Source organism: Lepisma saccharinum, chromosome 3 (genome assembly GCF_977018435.1).
Source record: "Lepisma saccharinum chromosome 3, izLepSacc3.1, whole genome shotgun sequence".
NCBI classification, from domain to species: domain Eukaryota; kingdom Metazoa; phylum Arthropoda; class Insecta; order Zygentoma; family Lepismatidae; genus Lepisma; species Lepisma saccharinum.
The window spans coordinates 128,988,081-129,010,329 of NC_139231.1; the positions used below are offsets into that span (position 1 = coordinate 128,988,081).

Genomic DNA, 22,249 nt, shown 5'->3' on the forward strand with positions numbered 1-22,249 from the left:
GAGCACGCGCGGCACCCATTTTGCACACAGCTTTCGCATGTTCAAATATTCATGCACAATATGTCCAACACGTTCCTTTGATATTTTTAAAGTCTCAGCTATCTCGATCAACTTCACTTTACGATCATTTAAAATTATTTTGTGGACTTTTTTGATGTTTTCGTCGGTAACAGCCTCTTTGGGGCGTCCACTGCGTGCATCGTCTTCGATGCTCATTTCGCCTCGTTTAAATTTAGCAAACCACTTCTCAACGGTTGATTTTCCTGGTGCAGAGTCCGAATAATGTTTATCAAGCCAAGCCTTGGCTTCAACAGTATTTTTTTTCGCCAAAAAGCAATGCTTTATTAACACACGAAATTCTATTTTTATCCATTTTTTTACAATAACAAAAGCTGCTTCACTCACAATGCTATATCTCACGAACTAATTATCCGGCAGCTGTGAAATTTATACACGTATCTTTTGAAGGTTAGTACTAAGTAAAAATCACATGGATTTAATTCTAGTAACGCCATCTATGAGTCAGCCTACGAACTTTTCAGCCCAACTGTTACACTATCTTTTGCTGTTCTAGTTCTCAGGGTTTTATCCACTTTTTAAATCTGGTGGATAAGGCAATTTTATGTGAGGGTAAAGGCACATTTAGTACCAAATTGATCACACAAGTTAGACTTCATTGCAAAATTTTGGAGGAGTGTTGCCAAAAATAGGAGGGGTGGCTGATGTTCAGGGAGATAGAAAAAATTGTGATTGTTGACTTGAACTGACAATAAGTTATTGATTTCATATCCAAAATAGCATTCCACAGGTTTTAAAATTCACTAAATTTCATTGATTGCAACAGTAATTGTATCAGAGGTTACAGATAGGCCAATTTATTTTGGTTGTTGAATCACATAGAAAATGAGGCATAAAAAAGTCAGCAATGTGTAACAGATTTCTCTATGAAAAATAAATTTGTGGCTTAACGAGAGACTGAAGCTAAGTCTGTGACATTAGACATTAGACAGGTTTGATTTGATTGACTGATTTGCTTTATTTTACTTCGCTTTTTTGTGCCACTTTTGGCTAATTTGCGAAGATGGGGATGATAAAATTGATGAATGGACACTTGCAAACATGCATACCCAGGCTGGGATTCAAAACCAAGACCCCTGGTGTTGTGGCGATGTGCTAACCACTCTGCAATGGGGGCCAGCGAATAGGTCAGACAGGATATGTGTACGTATGATCCAAGAATGAATCAGGGGTGCAAAGGGTGACCTTCTGCAAGGAGAATGAATCAGGGGTGCAAAGGGTGACCTTCTGCAAGGAGAATGAATCAGGGGTGCAAAGGGTGACCTTCTGCAAGGACACTCGAAAGTCAACCCCACTTCCACATAACATACCCGGTAACTGCAGTTTTGCAGGCCAAGCTCTGTTTCCTAGACACACAGCCAGGGGCCTCTGGGGCAGGGCCAGATTAAGATGAAATTGGGATGATGCTGTATAGCAACTGTATAATAAGTAATGCTGTGTCTAGGCATCCGAAATTGGGGCTCCAAATTTCGTTCTAAGATTTATTTTCAGGTTAATATAGTAAAAGAAAACTGCTCAGTTTTCATAAAATTCTTGTCTGTTTTCATCTGGGCCTATTTCAGGAATGGGCCTAATGCTGCAGCATCAATAGCACCCACCTTAATCTGTTACTGTCTGTGGGGTTTGCGTTCTGTTGTCCATGTGTGTTTGTGAATTGCCCTTTATCCAATTTGACCATAGCATAGGCAAAAATACATACAAAGCAATATGAAACTTAAAACAATGCCAATAGACTTAACACAGAGGTGTCTCATTGCAAAATTGCAATATGTTACAATGGAATCACATTTCCTTGTATCATTTCTTTATCGAGAGTGAAGTACAATATTGAAATAAAAAATTGTTGATTTTTATTCACAGTTAACACTACTAATTTTATCATCTTATTTACTCTAATTGCACAATGACAAACACATGTACAGGAATTTTAGGGGTTTTTGATCTATTCAATGGGAGACAAGTGGGAAAATGCACAATGAAAATTTTCAATAAATGTCATTCCCTTTTCAAATAATTCAAAATGAAGAATTCCAAAAAATTTGAAGCCCCCCCCATTGTTTGTTTTGTTTTGCCCCTCTTGAAAAAAAAAAGTCTGAGTAAACCCATTTTCCATCGTTTCTCGCATTATAAATATGCAGAATGCTGGGGAGTATGATTCCTGCCTGATTTGAGCATGACACTGGCATGTGCATCCAGAGGAGGAGGGAGGGGGAGCAAGAGGGGCTGTTGACCCTGTGGAAATGATCAGCCAAAAATTATATATTTCACATATATAATTACAATTCAGTCACTCAATTCACATTTTAATCATTAAAATGATTATAAAGAGCTGATGATTACAAGTATGACCGATACCAATCATTCCTAGGAACATTACAACTTCAAATTGAGGCAGTGCTCTGGTGGAGAAAAGCCTTGCTTGCACCCCTCCCCTCTCGAAAAACCTTACAGTCGTCCATGGATACTAAATATATCAGCATATAACATAAATTTGTACATCAGAAGCATGTATCATGAGCACCAAAGACAGAAGGATGACTACGGTGTCAGAAATACTACATACTTATAAAAATCAAAGGGCATGCAGCATGGGAAAAGTAGAACTACATTACTCACCAGTACAATCAGTATTTTTGGACCTAGAAGGAGACAGATATGATACAGGGTTGTCAGATTTTGAAGCAGAGATGGAAGACAACCTTTGCAACACGCTACTCAATCTTCGTACAGTTGTGTAAGGAGCATCTTCATCTGCATGCAAAGCAAGTCAAAATAAAGAACATATAAATGCTTGTAAAAAAAAATAGAAGAATGTATCACTTTGTGTCTGTTGTGCATGCGATTATTTAAATATCAAGAGGTGAATTTGTGGCGACTGATGTGAATTTTTGTGTGTGTTTCATTCCTTTTCTAATATCTGCATGCATGCATGTGTTGTGTGTCAGCAAGGTGTGCAGGCAAGGAATGTAATTCTTGAGTCACTAATATCTTTCTGTAGCTATACGTACAATGTAATATGAACCAGATTTAATTGTTGTTTTTTTTTAAAAATATTTTATCCATGTGCATGTTTCTAGTGACATGTGTTATTATAGTGGATAATGTAGGAAACAGAACTGAAAAATCTTATTTTATTAAATTTTACTCCCAACTTCACCATACTACTGTTAATTTGCATTAATATAAATAGCCATTGCTAGCTACTACTTATCAGATTCATAGCCAGCAGCAAAAAAGCTACTTCATCTTTACGTACAAAGCTTCTACCGTAAAGTTAGTAAAGTTAGAAACAATTTACAATTTATGAAATTGTGTACAGATTTTTCTGGTATTTTTTATTACATTTCAAGGTTTCCAAACAGCAAGAAATTCCGAAGTTCGATTCACAGTGTCATTTAAATTTGCAACTCAGATTCAATGATGTAATAACAACAAATTTGTGAGCTATCTTAGTTACTAAATGTCTGTCACTAAAAGCCTAATGTCACATCCTTTATCACTTATTGTGTACGTGTGTTCACTAACATTATTAATATATTTCTAAACATTTATCAGGCTACTGAGGGGAACAGTTCTATGCAAATAAAGAACTTTTTCTCTTCCTGACCATTTATTTAGACACAAATACAACCTATAAAAATTGGCACTTTCGTCAGAATTATTCACAAGGCAGTAAATAATATGATATAGTGATTATTTAATTGACAATTTCTTAATGGAAAATATCTTCCTGTTGTGTGACTCCTTGTTTTGTATGAAAAGAGAGCTGCACGTGTGATTCTTGAATATCAAAAAATTCAACCACAATATGGTGAAGTGAGAGTTTTTCTATACTGGACAGTATAGAACTACACTGCATGCATACAAACTCAAATCATAAAATGTGAAAAGTGAGACAGACACCAAAGTGCCGAAAGAGAAAAATGTACAGATAAAAATACTTGTCTACAAAGGTATTCCCTCAATATATGTACATATATATACACATAGTTGGGTCCTTTGAAGGAACATTGATGATTTACATTCATTTTTTTCATTTCTAAGATTGTGGCATTGTCTATTTTCTTTGATAGAACTTACAGGAATTCATCGCTCCAAACAATTATTTTATCTACATATTTGTGTTCTTCCAAGTTTGAATAAAAGCCAAAACTTGCCAATCATTTGTTATTTGATAGAAATTAAATGCTGTAGAGTGATATTTTAGATAGACAAGTAACAGAAAATTGCAAAACATCTTCATTTTTCATTGAATTCCCTTTCTTCACAATATAACTGGGATATAAAACTTAAATTTATCTAGAAACAGGGTTATAGCATGTGAAAATGAAACAAACTGCTTCTTGTGGTACCCCTTTTCATTTTGATTTGCACTAACATTCCAGGTATAATAAAAAAAAAATATTGTGACTATAATTTCATGGTAGCCTTAACTTTGTACCTGATCAAAGTTTTTAAACAAATTTTCCCTTCCAGATAATAATAATAACAACAACCACCACCAGTGGTGGGTTCCAAAACTGGTGAGGGGCAAGGTGCCAAAACATGGGGAAGGGGATGACAGTTTAATGTTTGGCTGTTAATTGGTGGTGGGGGAGGGGGCTGCTCCTATGGTTTAACATGGTAACAGTGAGACAGCTGGGGGATGCTTTGCCAAAAAATTGCTAGGTGGAGGGATGCCATCCCTCTTAATACCCCCTCATCTTGAGCACTGAAAATAATAATAATAATAATAGTAGCAGTAACTTTATTTCCATTGGGCATGGCACAAAAACATATCATTATTAAGTTTAAGGACCCAACTTTTGGATGGAAAGAAGATTTGGATAGAAGAGATGTGCACATATTGGGTTTAAATTAACTGCTACAAAATTTGATTATAGTGTCTAGGATTTGCTACTTTTAAAAATAGGTGAAATATGTAACATTACCATGGTTGCAAGTTCTCTTAGTATTTTACAATCGTAAACAAAAAAAAAAGATGTGGTCTGAAAAATATACATACATATCACACTTTTACAATGTATACCTGCTTTTGGTTCTTCAATGTAGAACACCACATCTCCCTCGCTTTCTCTTCTATTGTTACCTTCAATTGCATTGCTTGGCACTTCCATTCTGGATTTGGATTTCCGCCTCTTCAAAACACTAGCCTTTTTTGCTACCTGAATGATCAAAGACTGTTTAACAGTTAATCATTGAACTGAAGCACATATATTTCTAATATAATAAAAAAGAACAACATTTATATTTTCACCAACATTATTAGTTGATGGCTCTCCTTATGGTTTAGTATGGGTTACTTCCATTTCCTCCTTGTGTGAAACTTCAGACCTAGGATACCCATGCGGTAAGCTTTTGTGTCTTCTCGTATATATATATATATATATATATATATATATATATATATATATATATATATATATGTCTATATATTCTCTCATTTTTAGTCACTTTTCTGTCGTACAAATACACACACACACACACACATACACATTCGGACCTACCCGATGGTGCAGTGGCAGCATCGTCACCTTGTAATCGAGGAGTCCCAGGTCCAATACCTGGTGGAGGCACAAGTGGTTCGGATCCCACTTTAAACTGTAGGTTCAGTCCTGATTAGCGTTACTGTGCATAAAGTGGACTTAGAGAGCACCAATTCAACATATACACGTTCATTTGTCACACACAAGACACACTTCTTCATTTGTCCTACCAAACGGGCAACCTTCATGGTGTAGTGGTTAGAAGAGTACAGTACGATGCCAGGGGTCCTGGATTCGAATCCCAGCCTCGGCATGGGTGTTCTTTGAGAGTGTCTCTTCATCAATTACATCATATCACTCATCTCCATTGTCATGATTAGCCAAAAGTGGCAGAAAAGTGACACTAAATCAAATCAAGTTCTCTCACAAATTAACTCCCTTCCTCCCCTCCCACTTCTCTCTCATAAAATATAATACCAATTCATAATTACTTTTATGAAAACCAGAGGGACCTAACTGCAATTTATCAAATTCTTAATAGTATGTCTGACTCTTGTCTTATAAAGAGAGTTAGTAATTTGGTGACTTCACTTCACTACTAACGATTAGAAGTGGAGGTCGAGTGCTTCAGAGGATCTTATTTAAATAAAACTGAAAACTGCATTTTTAGAATTACATTCCTCTGGTTCTCATATGACAAATATCATCCAGCATAAATATGTTTTTTATATTCCAAAGTAGAATTTGGTTTAAAAGGACCATATCTAATCCTGCTAGACAAATGCCTTTCAATGAAGTGATCATGTAATAGGACATCTACCTTGTAGCTAGAAAACATTAGAAAATTCCCTAATATTAGTTCACATCAGTTTACACAAACAAATAATTTTGACATTTTTATCATTATTGATATTTTTGTGAAGATGTGATTATGTGTGGTGCCAGCAAATGAATTTAAAGGTTTTCTTATTCTCTACAAGCTGTTCTATTATTATTTCAATTATTTTTAAATAATAAAAATAATAATCGCATGTTTATAAAATGTACAATGGGAAGAAAGTTTGACATTGCTGTACACATGCAGAAAAAGTGTGTTACAAGTCCCTGTACCCCTCAGTGGCGACTTGTGGAATTTTTGGGGTGTAGGAAGTTATGGTAAACAGACAGAGGAAAGTTTTCGAAAATGCATTCAATTACACAGTGACCTGTATCGCCTGTACCTTAGATTAGCCATTGGATTTGTAATGTTAGCTGCAGGCCCTCCCTGCCTGTCATGTGTGGATTAAGAACAGCTTTGCCAATACCAACCTCCTGATAAGAAAAGGTGCTGTTTCAACTCATAAATTACGCTAAATGTGATAAAATTATGCTAGGGTTTTTTATTATTATTATTATACAATTATTAATAATTTATTATCATCATTTTCTGATGACTAGTAGTTTTAAGTTCAATTTTATTTTGCTATTTTGGAGTTGTGAACTGCGTTATTGATTATTTATTGTAGTTAAGCAACATTAGGAATTTTGACCATTCAATAAAATGGGTTTAGCATAGTGCTTGAAAAAAGTTGAAGAAAATTCCATAACTGGTAACAGCATCAGTTTGTTTTATTTGTGACCTCCAACTCTTTCTACCGATTTCCTTTTTTGAAATGTCCCTCCCTTGTTAAATCGGTGAGGATAAAGAAAATATGAAAACAAGATGATAGATCAGGGCCTGTTAAAGCTTGTCCCTTGGTCGGCATACTTCCTTTTGTTTGAAACAAGTCTGCTAGAGAGGTACAAACAAGATCTGGAGATTTTCTTAAAAATAAATATTTCCTCAAAATATCTTCATTACAATTGAATTACTCTCTTTCCCAGGGACGCCCGTTTTTGAGATGATGCTGTATTTTCCATTATGCCAAACACAGAGTGCTAGGTTCCAATGAAGTTCAAATTTTGCTAGGTTTAAAACCATTATGCTAGAGTTGGCACCACTGTTGAGGAACCCATGAGACCTTCCTTGTGGACCGTATAACTGGGCACCCCCCCCCAAGTACCCCCACCCTCCCTTGCACTGCCCCTCACCCATCTGCCTCTGGATGACGAGAAAGGTTCCTCAGCAGCAGGCGAAGACGTGTCTTTGGGCAACAGATCTGGAACGAGCAGGTGATAGCTAGCACATTGACTCTTGACAGTAGAGTAGCGAACCTTGATTGCGCTCAAAATTTTATAACGCTCATTATACTCTTAAAAAGTAGAAAACTGGAAATAAGTATAAATGAAACTGTAGGAAGTTCCTCACTTCCTACATGGAGGAATCACGACTGCAGTGGTACCCCTAATTGCATGTTGCGACCATGTTGAAAATTCGCTGTTATTTGGTTGCTTGGAAATAATTTCGTTTTCATGGTTGGCATCCCTGCTCTGTTATATGGAATGGTCTCCCGAATTTGTATGTCAGCAATATGGCTGATGTGAGTGGACACAGTTACAGTGTTGAGGAGCAGCTAGTTGGTTGACACAGATTGACTAGATATGTAGTTTGTTGTTTGTATGTACTGTTACTAATGTAAAGTTTAAAATTAAGTTATAATGTAAACAAAGATACATTATTATAAATAAATTATGTCATACATATATAGGGGCAATATGTACTATGTAATATAATCTAGGTGTGTGGGGACTTTTCTGTAGTCTTATTTCTATTAATATTATGCAAAGTACTGCAGAAAGTGCCTAGCAGAGGACATTTCAATTTGAGTCCAGAGGAAATGTTAATGGTGAGAATTTATATGCAAATGGGTTAATTTAACAAAACTGTTATCACATTACAACATAGTGCCAGTGCATTCTTTGTCAGTGATCTGGAACAGATATAACTGTTAACTCTTCTTACCTTTCCCATTGGAGTACTTGTATTTTGGTTTGAGTGGCTTGGCTCCTTAATGTAGATCTTCCACGTGGCCACACTATTGAAAGACTTGTCTGCTGCATAACATCGCCACAAACACTGAATCAGCATTGCAGCAGCAGGGATTTGCCTGTTAAAATGTTTCTGCCTCTGCTTCTGTTGTACTTTCAAAGCAAAGCCAGACCCTAGAATACCCTGCAATAGAAACATTGTGAATGAAAAATTTATATCTTATTCTTCAAAAGAGGACATATTTACATTTGAAGGAAAGAAGAAAATTACCACTTTCCTGGCCTCAATGTAAAAATTATTCAAATTATTTCCCAGATTTTTATGCTTTCCTATATTTTAATTTCTTAGCCACAGGTCCTTGAAGTGTGATTTGCTTTATTAGAACTGGATAGTTTATATACTCTGTTATTGGGTATTCTCACAGTACCTTTGTGACATTTGAAAATTTATTTGAATAGAGACTCATAGTAGACTTATGTATATAAAGTCCTCAACCTGACAGCATGGTCAGTGTAACACTCTACAAACCAAATGTCCCAGGTTCTAAACTTGTGTAAGGTATGAATATATCATTGAGTTTGTCCCATCATCCTTTCACCAGTTCACCATTTATCATCATCATTACAATTATCCAAGGATATAAAATACCAAAATAGAATTCCATTCCCTGCTGGAAAGTACTACTGTTTGCGGTAGACAAAATCTACTGTGGTTTTCTGGAAATCTACTGAAACTCAATAGTTAGACCTTAGGTAGGTCTAATGTACATGTACAGCAGAGGAACTACAAGTGAAATATTCTCTTCAGTATTACATGCAATATCGTATGTAGTGTGTGCAGCTCAACATGTTGGCTGTAAATATGTGTTTTCATTCCTCCTGAATAACAATTTGTTATTACATGAATTTGAAATACCAAACACAGTAGATTTTTCAAAACACCTATTGATCTACTGAAAACACTACAGTAGAGAAACTACAAGTGAAAATCATTGGTATATTTAATGCATGTAGTTAGCTTAAGATGGTGGCTGTAAATATTAATTTCATTCCACCTTATTAACAATTTTTATTTATATCTGTTTGAAAATCTGAACACAGTAATGTTTCAAAACACCTATTGATCTACTGAAAATAGTAGTTAGAATTTTCAGCAGGGATTCAATTCATTATTTAGGGACCCTTGATTTAACGGTATAGAAAATTTTACATAGGTTACATTTGTAGGAATTTTTACAATTTTTACCATCAGTTACATAAAAAGGATACAAAGTCACATTAACGTTTTCAGAAATTTCATAAAGTATATGGCAGTGACAATGGCGTGCCCAGGGGGGGGGGGTTGGTGGGGGTTAAACCCCCCCCCATTGGTTTCGTCATTTAAAAAAATTCAAAGCAGAAATACATTTTATTTCATAAATCGCCAATATTGTAAAATGTTTACATTTGGCAATGAGAAATGTATTTGCTTCTTCAATTACTTTTGATAATATTGGAGTTGAGTTACAGCAATGCACAAGCATTCATTCATTCCTTAGTCACTGAAAAGGAAGGAGAATTTCCTTCTCAGTATGGTCAAGAAAAGAGCCGTAACCCTTGGAATGCGAACTGAAGGAATCCCTCCTCCCCTTTCTTTCACCCACGATGACCCTCTTAGGAGAATGACCCTCCCTTTCCTGTTACGACAGTGCTGCTAACTTCCCTTTTCTTTCTTTCCCCTTCTTATACCATTTATGCCAGCAGAGCAAAGTTCTGTGAGATTTGAATCACTACAATTAGTTGGCAAAGCAAGTCAAAATCTCATCTCGCACATGGATGCATATTTATTTCAAAATATCAATAATTATAATAATAATAATTGTTGCAGGCAGTAGCGAAGCATGGTTTTACGAAGGAGGCAAGCGATGTTTTGTTCAATAGCATGCCGGGAGGAAGGGAGGGGTGCGTTATATAGCCCAACTGGCCCAGTCAGTTTCATAAACAAAATAAAAGCAATTAATATGCCAAAATATTATACGTTTTACTCTTGTGCTCTTTACAAATTAGATATTTTTTTCTCAACCAATTTCCAGCCTTCAGTTTATTGAATTTTCTTGTAACATGTGTGAAAGATTTCACTTGAATTTGTGCGTAAATAATTTAGCAGTTGCCAACACTACTGACACTGACACTATTGGTTGCTGTCAACACTGGTGACGTAATTTGAGCTGGACCAAGCTGGATGCATGGTTCAGACATTCGACTGCCCGGTATCTTTGTCCCAAGTCCTGGTGTTCTCTGGGGTTGTAGCGAGTTGCAGTCTGCAAGGTAGCAAGTCGAAGTGGTCGTGTTGTGTATTACGTTTCTGCGTGTGTAATAGATTTTTGACGTGGAACTAAAGATGGATAGAGAAAAGAGGAGAAATACGTATTAGATTATTTCTAAAAGAAACAAAAAATGGAAGTTGAAGCTTCGCCTTCCACAAATAGAACGTCAGAAAAGGTCGATTTAAGTTCAGAGGAATTCCATCCGAATTGCGAGAGTGAAACGTGCGAACTTTCAGACTCTTGATATTCAACAAGAAGGCATAACAGAAGATATTGCAAACCTTGTTGCAACATTATGTCAAGGAACTGTCGAGGTAAGTGACGTTCATTATTTGATAGCAGATATATTCATAGATGGATTTAGAATTGTTTTTCTGGGAGGGCACAGCATGTGATGTAAGCATACAATCGTGTGTGTGCAGGGGAGGGGGGTGCCCGCGTGTGTATGTCTGGAAGACGTGTGTAGGATGTCACCCTATATCACCAATAAACTTTCGCAGGGCGAGAGAACATGAAGATGAACAAGTTCCCTCAATGATTTCAGGGGCCTCACCGATGGTGGTGTAATCAAAGAGGTCCTGGGTTTGATCCCCTGTGAAGGTGCATTGCACAGTGGTACGTATCCCGATTTAAACTTTAAGTCCAGTCCCGATTAACGTATCTGAATATAAAATGGACTTTACAATCATTTACTTTTTGTTTTGTTCACGAACCCTCGAAAAACGATAGATCCACCAAGGCATTTGAAACCCTGGCGTCGGAGCAGTGGCACTAGTGTCGCTAGTTAAAACCACGGGGAAGCCTATGGTTCACGTATTTTCCGAGGTCCCAGAAAGCTTGGTGCTACTATACAGTGTATATGTATGCAACCACATTATAAAATCAGTTTTATTATTTTGTAGGAAAGGGATAAAATTTGTATTACGACACGGGATAGACTAGATAGGCATCCTATTAACTGTAAATATTCCTTACAAATCTTCTGAATATTTCTCTTATATAAACACAACAAATACAATAAGTAATATACGTGTGCAGTAATAAATTCATTTTCTGAAAGCATCTTTTCTGGCATCAGTGGTCGAAGTAGGTGATGCTGCCTCCAGTTAAGAAAGTTTCACAAATCATACCCCCAATTAGAATAATTTTCATATTGAGCATCCTCCACCTACTGTATTGTCTCCATGTTGATCCATACAAGGATGTACCCCATCGTATTTCCAAAATCGATCAAATATCCCCTCCCTTTTCGGCTACGAATTTCTATTTCGAGCACTGTCTGGCAAGATTTTGTCGGGCTCAGTGACAGATCCTGTGGTGCGGTACTGGGCTTCGGAGGGGAAGGGGGGAGTGGCCCCTTCAACAGTTGGTTTCGCAGTTCCATAACGTTAACATTATACACAATTCCTCTCCATAGACCTAATATGAAAATGAATATGACACATTAATGACACTGTAGTAGAAAATGTTAATTACTGAAGGGGTTTGTATTTGTTTATCGACTGTCAAACAAATGTTTTGACCAATAATATAATAATACAATGCCAAAAATGTACACAATATTTAGCAAATCCATCTCCACAACAAGTACAATGTTGATTGAATTGATGTTTTAAATCCACTTTATGCACAGTAAGGCTAATAGGGACTGGGCCTAAAGTTTAAAGTGAGATCCGAACCACTATTAGCCTCCACCGGGTATTGAACCCGGAACACCTTGATTACAAGGCGACGACGCTCACACTGAAATGAAACTGTGGTATCGTCATCTTGCAGCAATGAAAAGACGTCCAGTAAATGCTTTTGAAGCAATTGATATATGCATTGAAGTAATATTTCCCTGGGTAAACACACGTTTGCGCATATTATGTACAATCCCGGTAACAACAACATCAAATGAGAAATCATTCTCAACTTTGAGGCACTTGAAGACCTATCTTCGAAATACCATTTGCGAAGAAAGATTAAATGGGTTAGCTGCTCTGAACATTCACCGGGATATAAAAGTTACTTATGACGAACTTACTTGTTACTTGTCAGAACTCGCACAGAAACCTCGATGCCTAAATTTCAGAATTTAAATTGTTGAACTGTGGTACCTTATTTATTACTGTCTTTAAGACATCAAGTAGTCTTAATCTCTTTAATGTTGTTACAATGTTGAGTGTACATATTTTTTGTTTAAAAATTATATTTGAGCAATTAAATATAAAATATTAATAATTTGGAAATATTCAAGCAGGTGCTTTTATATGATGCAATAAAAACATGAAGCATCCATAGCAAATACATTGATTGCGTTCATTGGGGTAAAATCCAAGTATATTAATTATCTAATTTATTACAAGAAATTTGACCTGTGAACTGGAAAATGTATTGGATTCATAACCCCCCCCTTACGAAAATCCTGGGCACGCGCCTGGGCAGTGATTACATTTTCATCTCATCTCATGCAGTTTTTTTCTTTTAATATGTGAAATAATGATTAGTACAACAGGAACCAAATCTATGGCTACCGTGGGGATAACTACTGTAATTCATTGATAAAGTACAAGAAATACATAAAAAGTAACATGAAAATGTTAAACATACTCACCGCAGGCAGTGCGAAAAATGAGATTGCAAAAACACTAAAACAGGAAGCAATTATTTTTCCCAGCCATGTCTTTGGAACTGTATCACCATACCCAATAGTTGTTACAGTGATCTGAAAAGAAAATAAATGTTGTTTATTCACATGATACATTTGTTTAATTTATGAAGTGTTATCAATAACATTTATAATATTGCATTGTTGAATGTCCAAATTTCAAGCTACACATTTTTTTTTATGCAAGAAAGAAGGCTTGTTGCTTTCAGCACAAAAAAATAACAATGGCAGTTGCAAACTGCAAGGTTCAGAACTTTCTTTCCATTGTGATATTTCAATAGAGGTACGTTAATATTATTATAATCACTCTAGTAACAAAGTGCATGATTTGAGATAAAAACTAGTTAAATCTGCAATTGATTTTTTAAAAATAATTATCAGATTATTGAAGGTAGGTAAGGTAAAGTTCCCCATGCATATAGCATCATACCATGAAGGCACATTTAGGGGATGTGGTGATAGGACCCCACACATTCTCAATCTCGGCCATGTTGGAGGTGATGTGATCAGCACCACGCTCTGGCCATCTTTACTCCCCAGGGTTGCCTTCCAGGTATCCATTGATTTAAGGCTGTATAAGCCCTAGCTTTATGCAGGGACAAGGCCAGAAAAACTATGACCTCAGATCACCTGGGTCTCCCACGTGGCAGTCAGATGTCCTACTAACTAGAACATCAAAGCTCCACATTATTGTACCACTAGGGTTACCAGACGTCCGGTTTTTCCCAGACATGTCCTACATTAACTGTATGTCCAGCGTCCGGGAGGAATTGGAAAAATATCATAAATGTCCTACATTTTGAACGTCACATAATTTGAACTAATAAAATGTGTTTCAGTGAAATTATTTATCTGCTGCTGGTTTGATTTGGTGTTTTAAGTCCACTTTATGCACAGTAAGGCTAATCGGGACTGAACCTACAGTTTCAAGTGGAATCAGAACCACTATGTGCCTTCAATGGGAATCGAACCCGGGACCCCTTGATTACAAGGCTACGACGCAACGACTGTGCCATAGGGGAGGCCCTATTATCTGCTGCTTGAATTTTTCCCTTACAGTTTGTGCTACAGAGAGATCCATTGAAGTGTAGACTTCCACGTCACTGTTTGCGCTATTGGCAAGCAATGCACTCATGGCCATATGTTGGCACTGTAGACTGTCTGTGAATCAAGCGTGCAAATTTCCATAACTTGTTTAACGAGTGATTTATTAAATTAAAAATTTATGAAAGAAGGTGCTGAAACTGGCCACTTTCCTCGTCCTTGATGATGGAAAGTGCTATGAACAATGATGAACATGTTCATTGAACACAATGTTTCAAATCTTGGAAAAATGGCACGTCATGAAAGTGGGCAAGTTATATTAATCTCAATAATTTTGTGAGGGTCATTCAGAATTTCTGAAAATTGCTGAATATTTATTTGCCATTCCAGGTCATAATGCAAATGTTGAAATATTATTTTTGTTAATGTTAGCACAGTGGACTGATGAGAAGAATCAATTTCTTATAGATTCTGTGAAGGGTGGTGTTTGTTCAGTATAATTTCGAAGAATTTGATTGTTGTTAGTTTTATAAGTACATTATGACTAAGCCTGAAATTTTATGAAAAATTGGCTCCTCAGAGAAATACGACTGAAAAGGCATATAGTAAGAAGTGTATTGTTTAACAGTTTAGTTTTGGAATTTTGTTTTTAAGATATAAAAAATTCATTATTCTTTAAACTGAAAAGGTGAAATTTTACATTATTTGCTAACATGTTCTAGTAACATGTATTATTTATTGTGAATATTTTGTGTCCTACATTTTGACTCAATGTCCTACATTCTGACTCAGTGTCCTACATTCTGACTCTGTGTCCTACATTCTGACTCTGTGTCCTACATTTTGGGACAGCATGTCCTACATTTCCCTCATAGTGATCTGGTAACCCTTTGTACCACATAAGTATTACCACAGTGAGACCCTAGCTTTGTCGTGTCCCAAATTAACTTTTAGTTAATTTCTCAGATTGCATAAATATATACACATCTTGACCAACTATTTAAACTCATTTGTACAATGACCATGATAACATTTTTACCAGATGTTCAAAGATGTTCAATTTCTATCAACAACTTTTGAACAAAAACAAATATGTATCGATATTGTAAATACATAAAAAGAAATTCACCACTAAATCAGCTCATAATACCTCATGATTTGGTGCATGCAGGGGATACGCTATTCGATTCCTGGTGGGAGTTGCAAAAATTTCAGCCTTGGCCCAGCATTGTGGACAATTGGGGAGCTACTTGAAAAGAAGTTTCAGTTTCAAAAGCCAGAAGACAGTGACAATGGGACTTGATGCACTGAACCTAATGAAAAAGCCACTGGCAGGCTCTGGCCTTTAGAGGGTTGTTGCACGATGGAGTTTAGTTTATAAGTTAATGAATAAGAAAATAATTAGATTAGAATACATCAGGGACGGCGACAGGGGTGGGCACGGGTGGGCAAGCGCCCACGCAAAAATTCCTGTGCCCACCCGATTGCCCACCCAATCAAATTCAACAAGTACATATACTTGGGAATATGTGAATGACTCAATAAATTAGTGCATTCTGGTGTTCATAACATGTATATTTTACTTGTGAATATTATCTATGCTAGAAATGTTCACATATTAACCCATAAAAAGCCAATTTTGTAATTACTAGAGCTATTGAAACAAAAAGAAAAAACTATGATCAAATTATCTACTTCTATGTTTAAAAGCAGCTAGTAGGCTTAGAAGGCTCAAAATTATGCAGGGTATGATCAAGATTAGATCAGAATTTAGGGTGAATTTGAAGACTGCAGTTCCAGGACTTCATTGGGAAAGACTGCTTTGAAAAGTACCACATAATTAAAAAATTAGGTATTTCGGATGTGGTAAAAATATAATAACAAACCACACCATGTAACTTGGCGAGAAGATTAACTGAAACTGTGTAGAGGGGAATGGAGTGAGGTCTTGGTGCTGTAAGCTCCGGGCCTCCACATAAATCCCGGCCAGGGTATGATTAAAATAATATCCAAATAAAAACATCATCTTAGCATTACTTCCTCCAGCAACACAATACATTATTTCGACTTTTTAATTATTATTAGAATAATTTAATCAACTAGACTTACATGGGAAGGCCATGTGACACGAATGGCAGAGGAAAGAATAGTTTACAGGATTCTTGTTGGGAAACCTGATGGTAAGAGACCAGTAGGAAGGTCAAAACGAAGATGGAGGGATAACGTTGAGATGAACCTAAAGGAAATCGGTAATGGATTGGATTGATCTTGCCCACGATAGGGACAGATGGAAAGCTTGTGTTGCTGCAGCCATAAACCTTCAGGTTTAAGTATGCTAGAGAGTGTAGTATAGGTTTAATTAGCTCTGCATTGCAATTCCAGAAGTATCCCTTTCTTTATTTCATTACAATTTTTATATACTCGTACCTTTCATCTTCAAATACCAATATGGTATGCGAAATATCAACTTTATATTCGATCTAGGAAGAAGGAATCACAACAATCGCTACAATACCAAACTAAATAACTTTTGATAAACCAGTTATATATGGAAAAATGTACAGAATTATTCAATTGCTAATGAGTGACTCATCATATTTAGAAATCCTCGTTCGACACACACATTATTCCACATGAATCAGCCGAAAATGTCGACAGAATCTGTAGATGCAACTGAAATGAAGAAAAAAGTTATGTCACGAAGTATCCAGAAGACGTTTTTGTGAGTTTGTTTTTAAGCCCACTTTTAAGCTCAGATAGGCTAATCGGGACCAAACCTACAGTTTAACGTGTAGTCCGAACCAGTGTGCATTGTGCTTCCACCAGAGGAGGGGGGGGGGAGTCGAACACAGGACCTCTTCATTATAATGGGACAGTGTTATGCCATTGGTGGAAAAATGTACAGAAAGAACTCGCAACAAACTCCACAGAGGGTGTATTGCCCGAGACAAATATTTGAGACTTTTGGAAACAACGTCATTGCTCACGGAATTAGCTGCCTTGATATACTAATGAACACTGTGCAATATGTTTCATTAGTAGAAACTACCACCTCAACGTTCGACGTGGTATGTACTAATGAAACTACAATTTTTGTAAGAGTAAGTAGTGGATGATTTGTTTTATTTTGTCATTTTTCTGTTAATTTTGATAATGACGACGATAAGGTTCAATGGTGATTAGACGAAAGTGACGAAGGGGCGAAACCAAACACATTCTGACACCCAAAATACAAACCCTCATAAATTGTTACTTCCACTGTGGTTCCAGGTGCCAGGAACTCGCTGCCCTGCAAGAATAAAGTTTGTAGGGTATGCTGTACAGGACACAGGTTGACATTCTAGTGTGTTCGAAATGGTCATGCCATACAACTCAAGTCATCTATGAAAAATAGGTGAATTATTGCTGGTACGGTGATCAACTTCGATGACTTTCTTGTGTCCTAAATAATTTTGTTACTTCAAGAAATATGTTCATGTAACCATACGTGTATTCTCTCGCATGAGTAACACGACTTGGTTCAGAAAACGAATATCAACTTAGCTAATAATCTCTTCAATTCTGAACAGATTTCTCAGTCTTACTTGTTTATTACTTATGAGTGATATTTTGTCAAAATAGCCTTTCATTAGACTAGGAATAAATACTTCATGGACAATAAACAAAGAATTGGTTTTCCGTGTGTGTTTTAAATCATTCCTAATAAGACGTTGATTTTAATCCAAACATTCAGTAGCGGCGATTAGGAGGAGTAGGAGGGGGGATGCAGTTCCCCCCGGCACATTTTGTTACTTCTTGCCTTCGCACTATGACCTCTTTATGCTAAGCCTTTTCTACCAAAATAAAGTATTATTGCCCTTGCCCCTCAAATGTTGGCACCCAATCGCCCCTACTGCAAACATTCAGATAGATTTGTCAGTTGTACAAACCTTGTAAGCTAAGAATAGCGACCCCTCCCCCCCCCCCCCCAAGGAGTAAGAGAACTCTTTCAGTCAAAAACTCATACGATGAAAATACTATGCTCAGGAACATGAATTTAAATTACGAGAAACATCACGATTGTCTACCATCGCATTTTCTATCACTGTCGCCGAATATATAAAATCAAGTATATGTGCCTTGTTTTTTTTTTATCTCGAAGGTCAAAATGTGATGCAACACAAGCTTAAACCTAATTCACATTTATTACATTATACGTATTAACATGCATGAAAGAATGTGACTGAATGTATGACTCCGCATGGATAAACACTTCGTTGAAATAATTGTGTCCATCAGAGACAACGCGAAAGGAAATGGAACAAGATGGGAGAATAGATTACAAAAGAATAAAGAGGAAAACAAGAAAAGGAAAGGGAAAAGAAACAAGAAGAAAATCGGGAGTGTAAGAGAGGGGGATACATATACGTATTACATGCACATATATATGGTCTTAAATTTATACTGCCCACCCTAATCTATCAATATGGAGCTTCTGCCCATCCGGCTGAAAATTTCTGGCGCCGCCCCTGGAATACATATTCTTATTAGAGGACCTCTTCCTTTGTTTGGGAACAAATTTAGACACACAGAGCCCAAAGAAGATTAGAGGAAAGAAAATTCCATAGCCTCTCCCTCCCACCTCTACCCTTGATTCGAACATGAATCTTGAGGCACTTGAGAAGCTACTTGAAAAAGAACTACCAGTGGAATGAATCTAAGAAATGGATCAATTATGGAAGTCAATTTTCTCGGCATACATCAACAAAAAGTCACTTCACAGGTCCTGGTTCGCACAGGGTTACCACAAAGTTACAAAACACTACAATAACATGTTTTTAAAAAAAAATGTAGAGAGTTTTTTAAGGAAGATTCATCATTTATTAACGGGATTTGAAATGTTCACAATATATAATAACTTATCACATATCTTCACGCAACATGATTCATTCTTACAAATTGAGACACCACCATTAAGTATACATGTGAAATCCATCTTGTAAAATTTCACTATTATGCTGCATTCATTGCAAAATTGTAATCATTTTAGTATATTAGAATTTAATTTTCAAGGACTTAGGTTTATTTGGGCAAATAGTTAATTTGAGAATGCAACTTCTCTCTTTTACAATCATATATGATTAGTAGATATATCATTATGACGTGCTCAAATCTAGTTTCTTGGATGTGTATTCAATTGCCACTAGGTTCACAAAATGAAAATATACATACCACGCCCCACCACAATGCATCTGCATAGCTAGTAAAGTGAGTTTTATTATCTGATCCCACAACATCCTTCTCTGCTAAGTAGACAAAATAACTTGAAAAAATGAGTCCTAGGAATCCAATGTAGAGTGTAGTAATAAGTTCCTGCAAGAAAGAAAATGTAACAATTAATGCTGATTGGACTTCTGCTTTCATCTTTATACAAATCAATGAAGCTCAAGAGTTTAATTAAAAGTGACATTTTTCTTTTTATTTCAATACTTTCATGTGAACTAACCTGCCTGTGGATGAAGACAACAGAACCCAATAACCTCCAAGTCCCACCCTGTCTGTCAACATGTAACATTCGTAAGATTTGTAGAAATCTTATTCCTCGGATGGCTGATGTGGCGAACACTTGGCCATTGGACCCCACGGATAGAACAACAATGGAAGCAACAACAACAATAAGATCTGAAAAAAATAATAATCCATATTTGTTAGATCTGTAAAATTCTTTAAATGTGCACATATTTTAGGTTTCACATAATATATTAAAATAGTTAAGAATAATTCTGAAACAATTATCAAAACAATATCTTTTCTGCTATTTGTAGGCTGCTACTAACAAGTGATTCTGAAACTTTCATCTAATGGCAAGAGTTGAAGGAGGGAGTGGAGAAACCTTACATATAATTAGTTTTGTGCCTCAACTGAAATTTATTACTTTTTAGTGGGGATGGCCACAAAAACCAGATAACAGATATCCGGATTTCAAATTATCCCATATCAATTTTGGATGCAATGGATAATCCAGATATCCGAATAGTATGGATATGCAGATAATCAAAATATGTGGATAGTACAGATTTGATGAAAGATTTGCAGAGAATCCCTACAGTGAAATACCAACATGATGAACAAAAGCAGTGGTGTCGTGTGTGGTTCACTTACGGGTGTTCACAATGTGCAGATTTACTCTTGTAACTTCATCTTTAATTGAAAAAGTGAGAATAACAGTTCAACTTATTTTCAGCAATATTTGAAGTAATACAATACTTTTTTATACAACTAACACTCTTTTAATTACGTTATTTATAATTAGTAATGGCTAGTCCAAACTAATTTGTACATATGCAATTTCAGGTATGTACAACGCAAGACTACCATACTTCGCAATCTACTTTTTATTACATGGACCATATGTTAAACAACGACACTCATTCAGCACGTGCATCGTCCTCCCAAGAGTCCAGAAAAAAATCAGAGAGATTGATTTATGACCATTTAAAGCAGGGGTTCACAAACTTCTTCGCTTCACGATGCCCTTAGTGTTTCACGATTTTTCCAAGACAACCAAGTCAGAATGTAGGCGTACATAACACTTGCAACGCTCAATTACTTGTAAGGTAAAAACTATTTAGGCCATAGGGCCCCATACTATTCTGAGTATAATGACTATGAAAATGCGCGTTGAATTGATGTAAATTTAGTCGACACTTTCCTTTGCAATTTAAGTTGGTGAGAGTTATTTTCTTGGCTTGGAAGACGTCGATTACTAAGAAAGTTGGACAGTCTGAATGGATCTTAGATGCACATGCGCAAAATCATATAAACCTCGAAAGATATCATGTCATGCAAACAAGTTTCTAAAGAAAAGTCGCCCGTCACTATTCCTTGAATTTTAGCGCCCACTGAAATTTAAAATATTCAGACCTTTTCGAGTCCCCCTAGACATGCCTTGTATATGCTACACTCTGGTGCCGAATGTAAGAAGCATTGCCGCTTGCATCAGTGTTCGCACAGCGAAGTGAACATCTTCGGGGTATAGTGGCCAATAGTCCCTTAGCTGTCAGTTTTATGGCAAACGCCCTGCTATTGTGTTCAAAGCCCTCCGTTGAACACCGTAGGAGTCAGCGTTACCAACTATCTAGAAAAGTTATCAGACGTAAAAGAATTCTTGTCAGTGTACATTGTGTGCATATACTCGAACATCAAAGTATATTTTCGAATAAATATATATGTGTGTATGTGCATTTAATATGTACGTAATTTAAAACATTTGCATGAGTGTTCACGTGTTCATGCGAACATTATAAGGCGACGCGTCTGAACAAAAGAATACGTGATAGCCCGTAAAACGGATAAACGATAAAATTGTCTAGAAATGCACACATTCGGATATCAGGACATTTTGGATAATCTGAATAATTCTGATAATCCGAATATCCGGATCATCCAGACAATTCGGATATCCGAATAATCTGTATATACGGATACAATTTTATCAGGATTTGGCTATCCCTACTTTTCAGCAGTTGGGTGAAAGAATCAGCAATTACCCCTAAGAATCAGCAACTTGAAACAGTTGTTACATTCTCTTGACCACTGCTATTCCCTATTGCCAGTCTATGAACTGTCTGGTAGAATTCTTATGTTATACCCTAGGAGGAAAAAGATATGCAAAGCATCCCCCTAGCTGTCCCACTGTCCCCATGAAGAAACGAGTTCCACGGCTCGAACAAACATCCCTTCACCTAATGATTTCCACTTCGTGCACTGCCCCCAGAACTGAACACAATATTTGTATA

General features: G+C 36.5%; 1 protein-coding gene across 6 annotated transcripts in view; it reads right to left on the minus strand.

Moving 5' to 3' along the window:
• KCNQ (KCNQ potassium channel) overlaps window positions 1–22,249 on the minus strand; it is a 375,894-nt gene that overhangs the window by 20,907 nt on the left and 332,738 nt on the right. For 2 of the 6 annotated variants that reach the window (XM_083119377.1, XM_083119373.1), the window contains 6 exons: window positions 19,957–20,132; window positions 19,683–19,823; window positions 13,374–13,484; window positions 8,446–8,655; window positions 5,108–5,258; window positions 2,695–2,829 (listed from right to left, as the gene is read on the minus strand). In XM_083119377.1, coding sequence (XP_082975503.1) covers window positions 2,695–2,829; window positions 5,108–5,258; window positions 8,446–8,655; window positions 13,374–13,484; window positions 19,683–19,823; window positions 19,957–20,132 — 924 coding nt within the window. The remainder of the gene's footprint in view (window positions 1–2,694; window positions 2,830–5,107; window positions 5,259–8,445; window positions 8,656–13,373; window positions 13,485–19,682; window positions 19,824–19,956; window positions 20,133–22,249) is intronic. The other 4 variants (XM_083119378.1, XM_083119375.1, XM_083119374.1 and 1 more) reach the window with 3 other exon arrangements.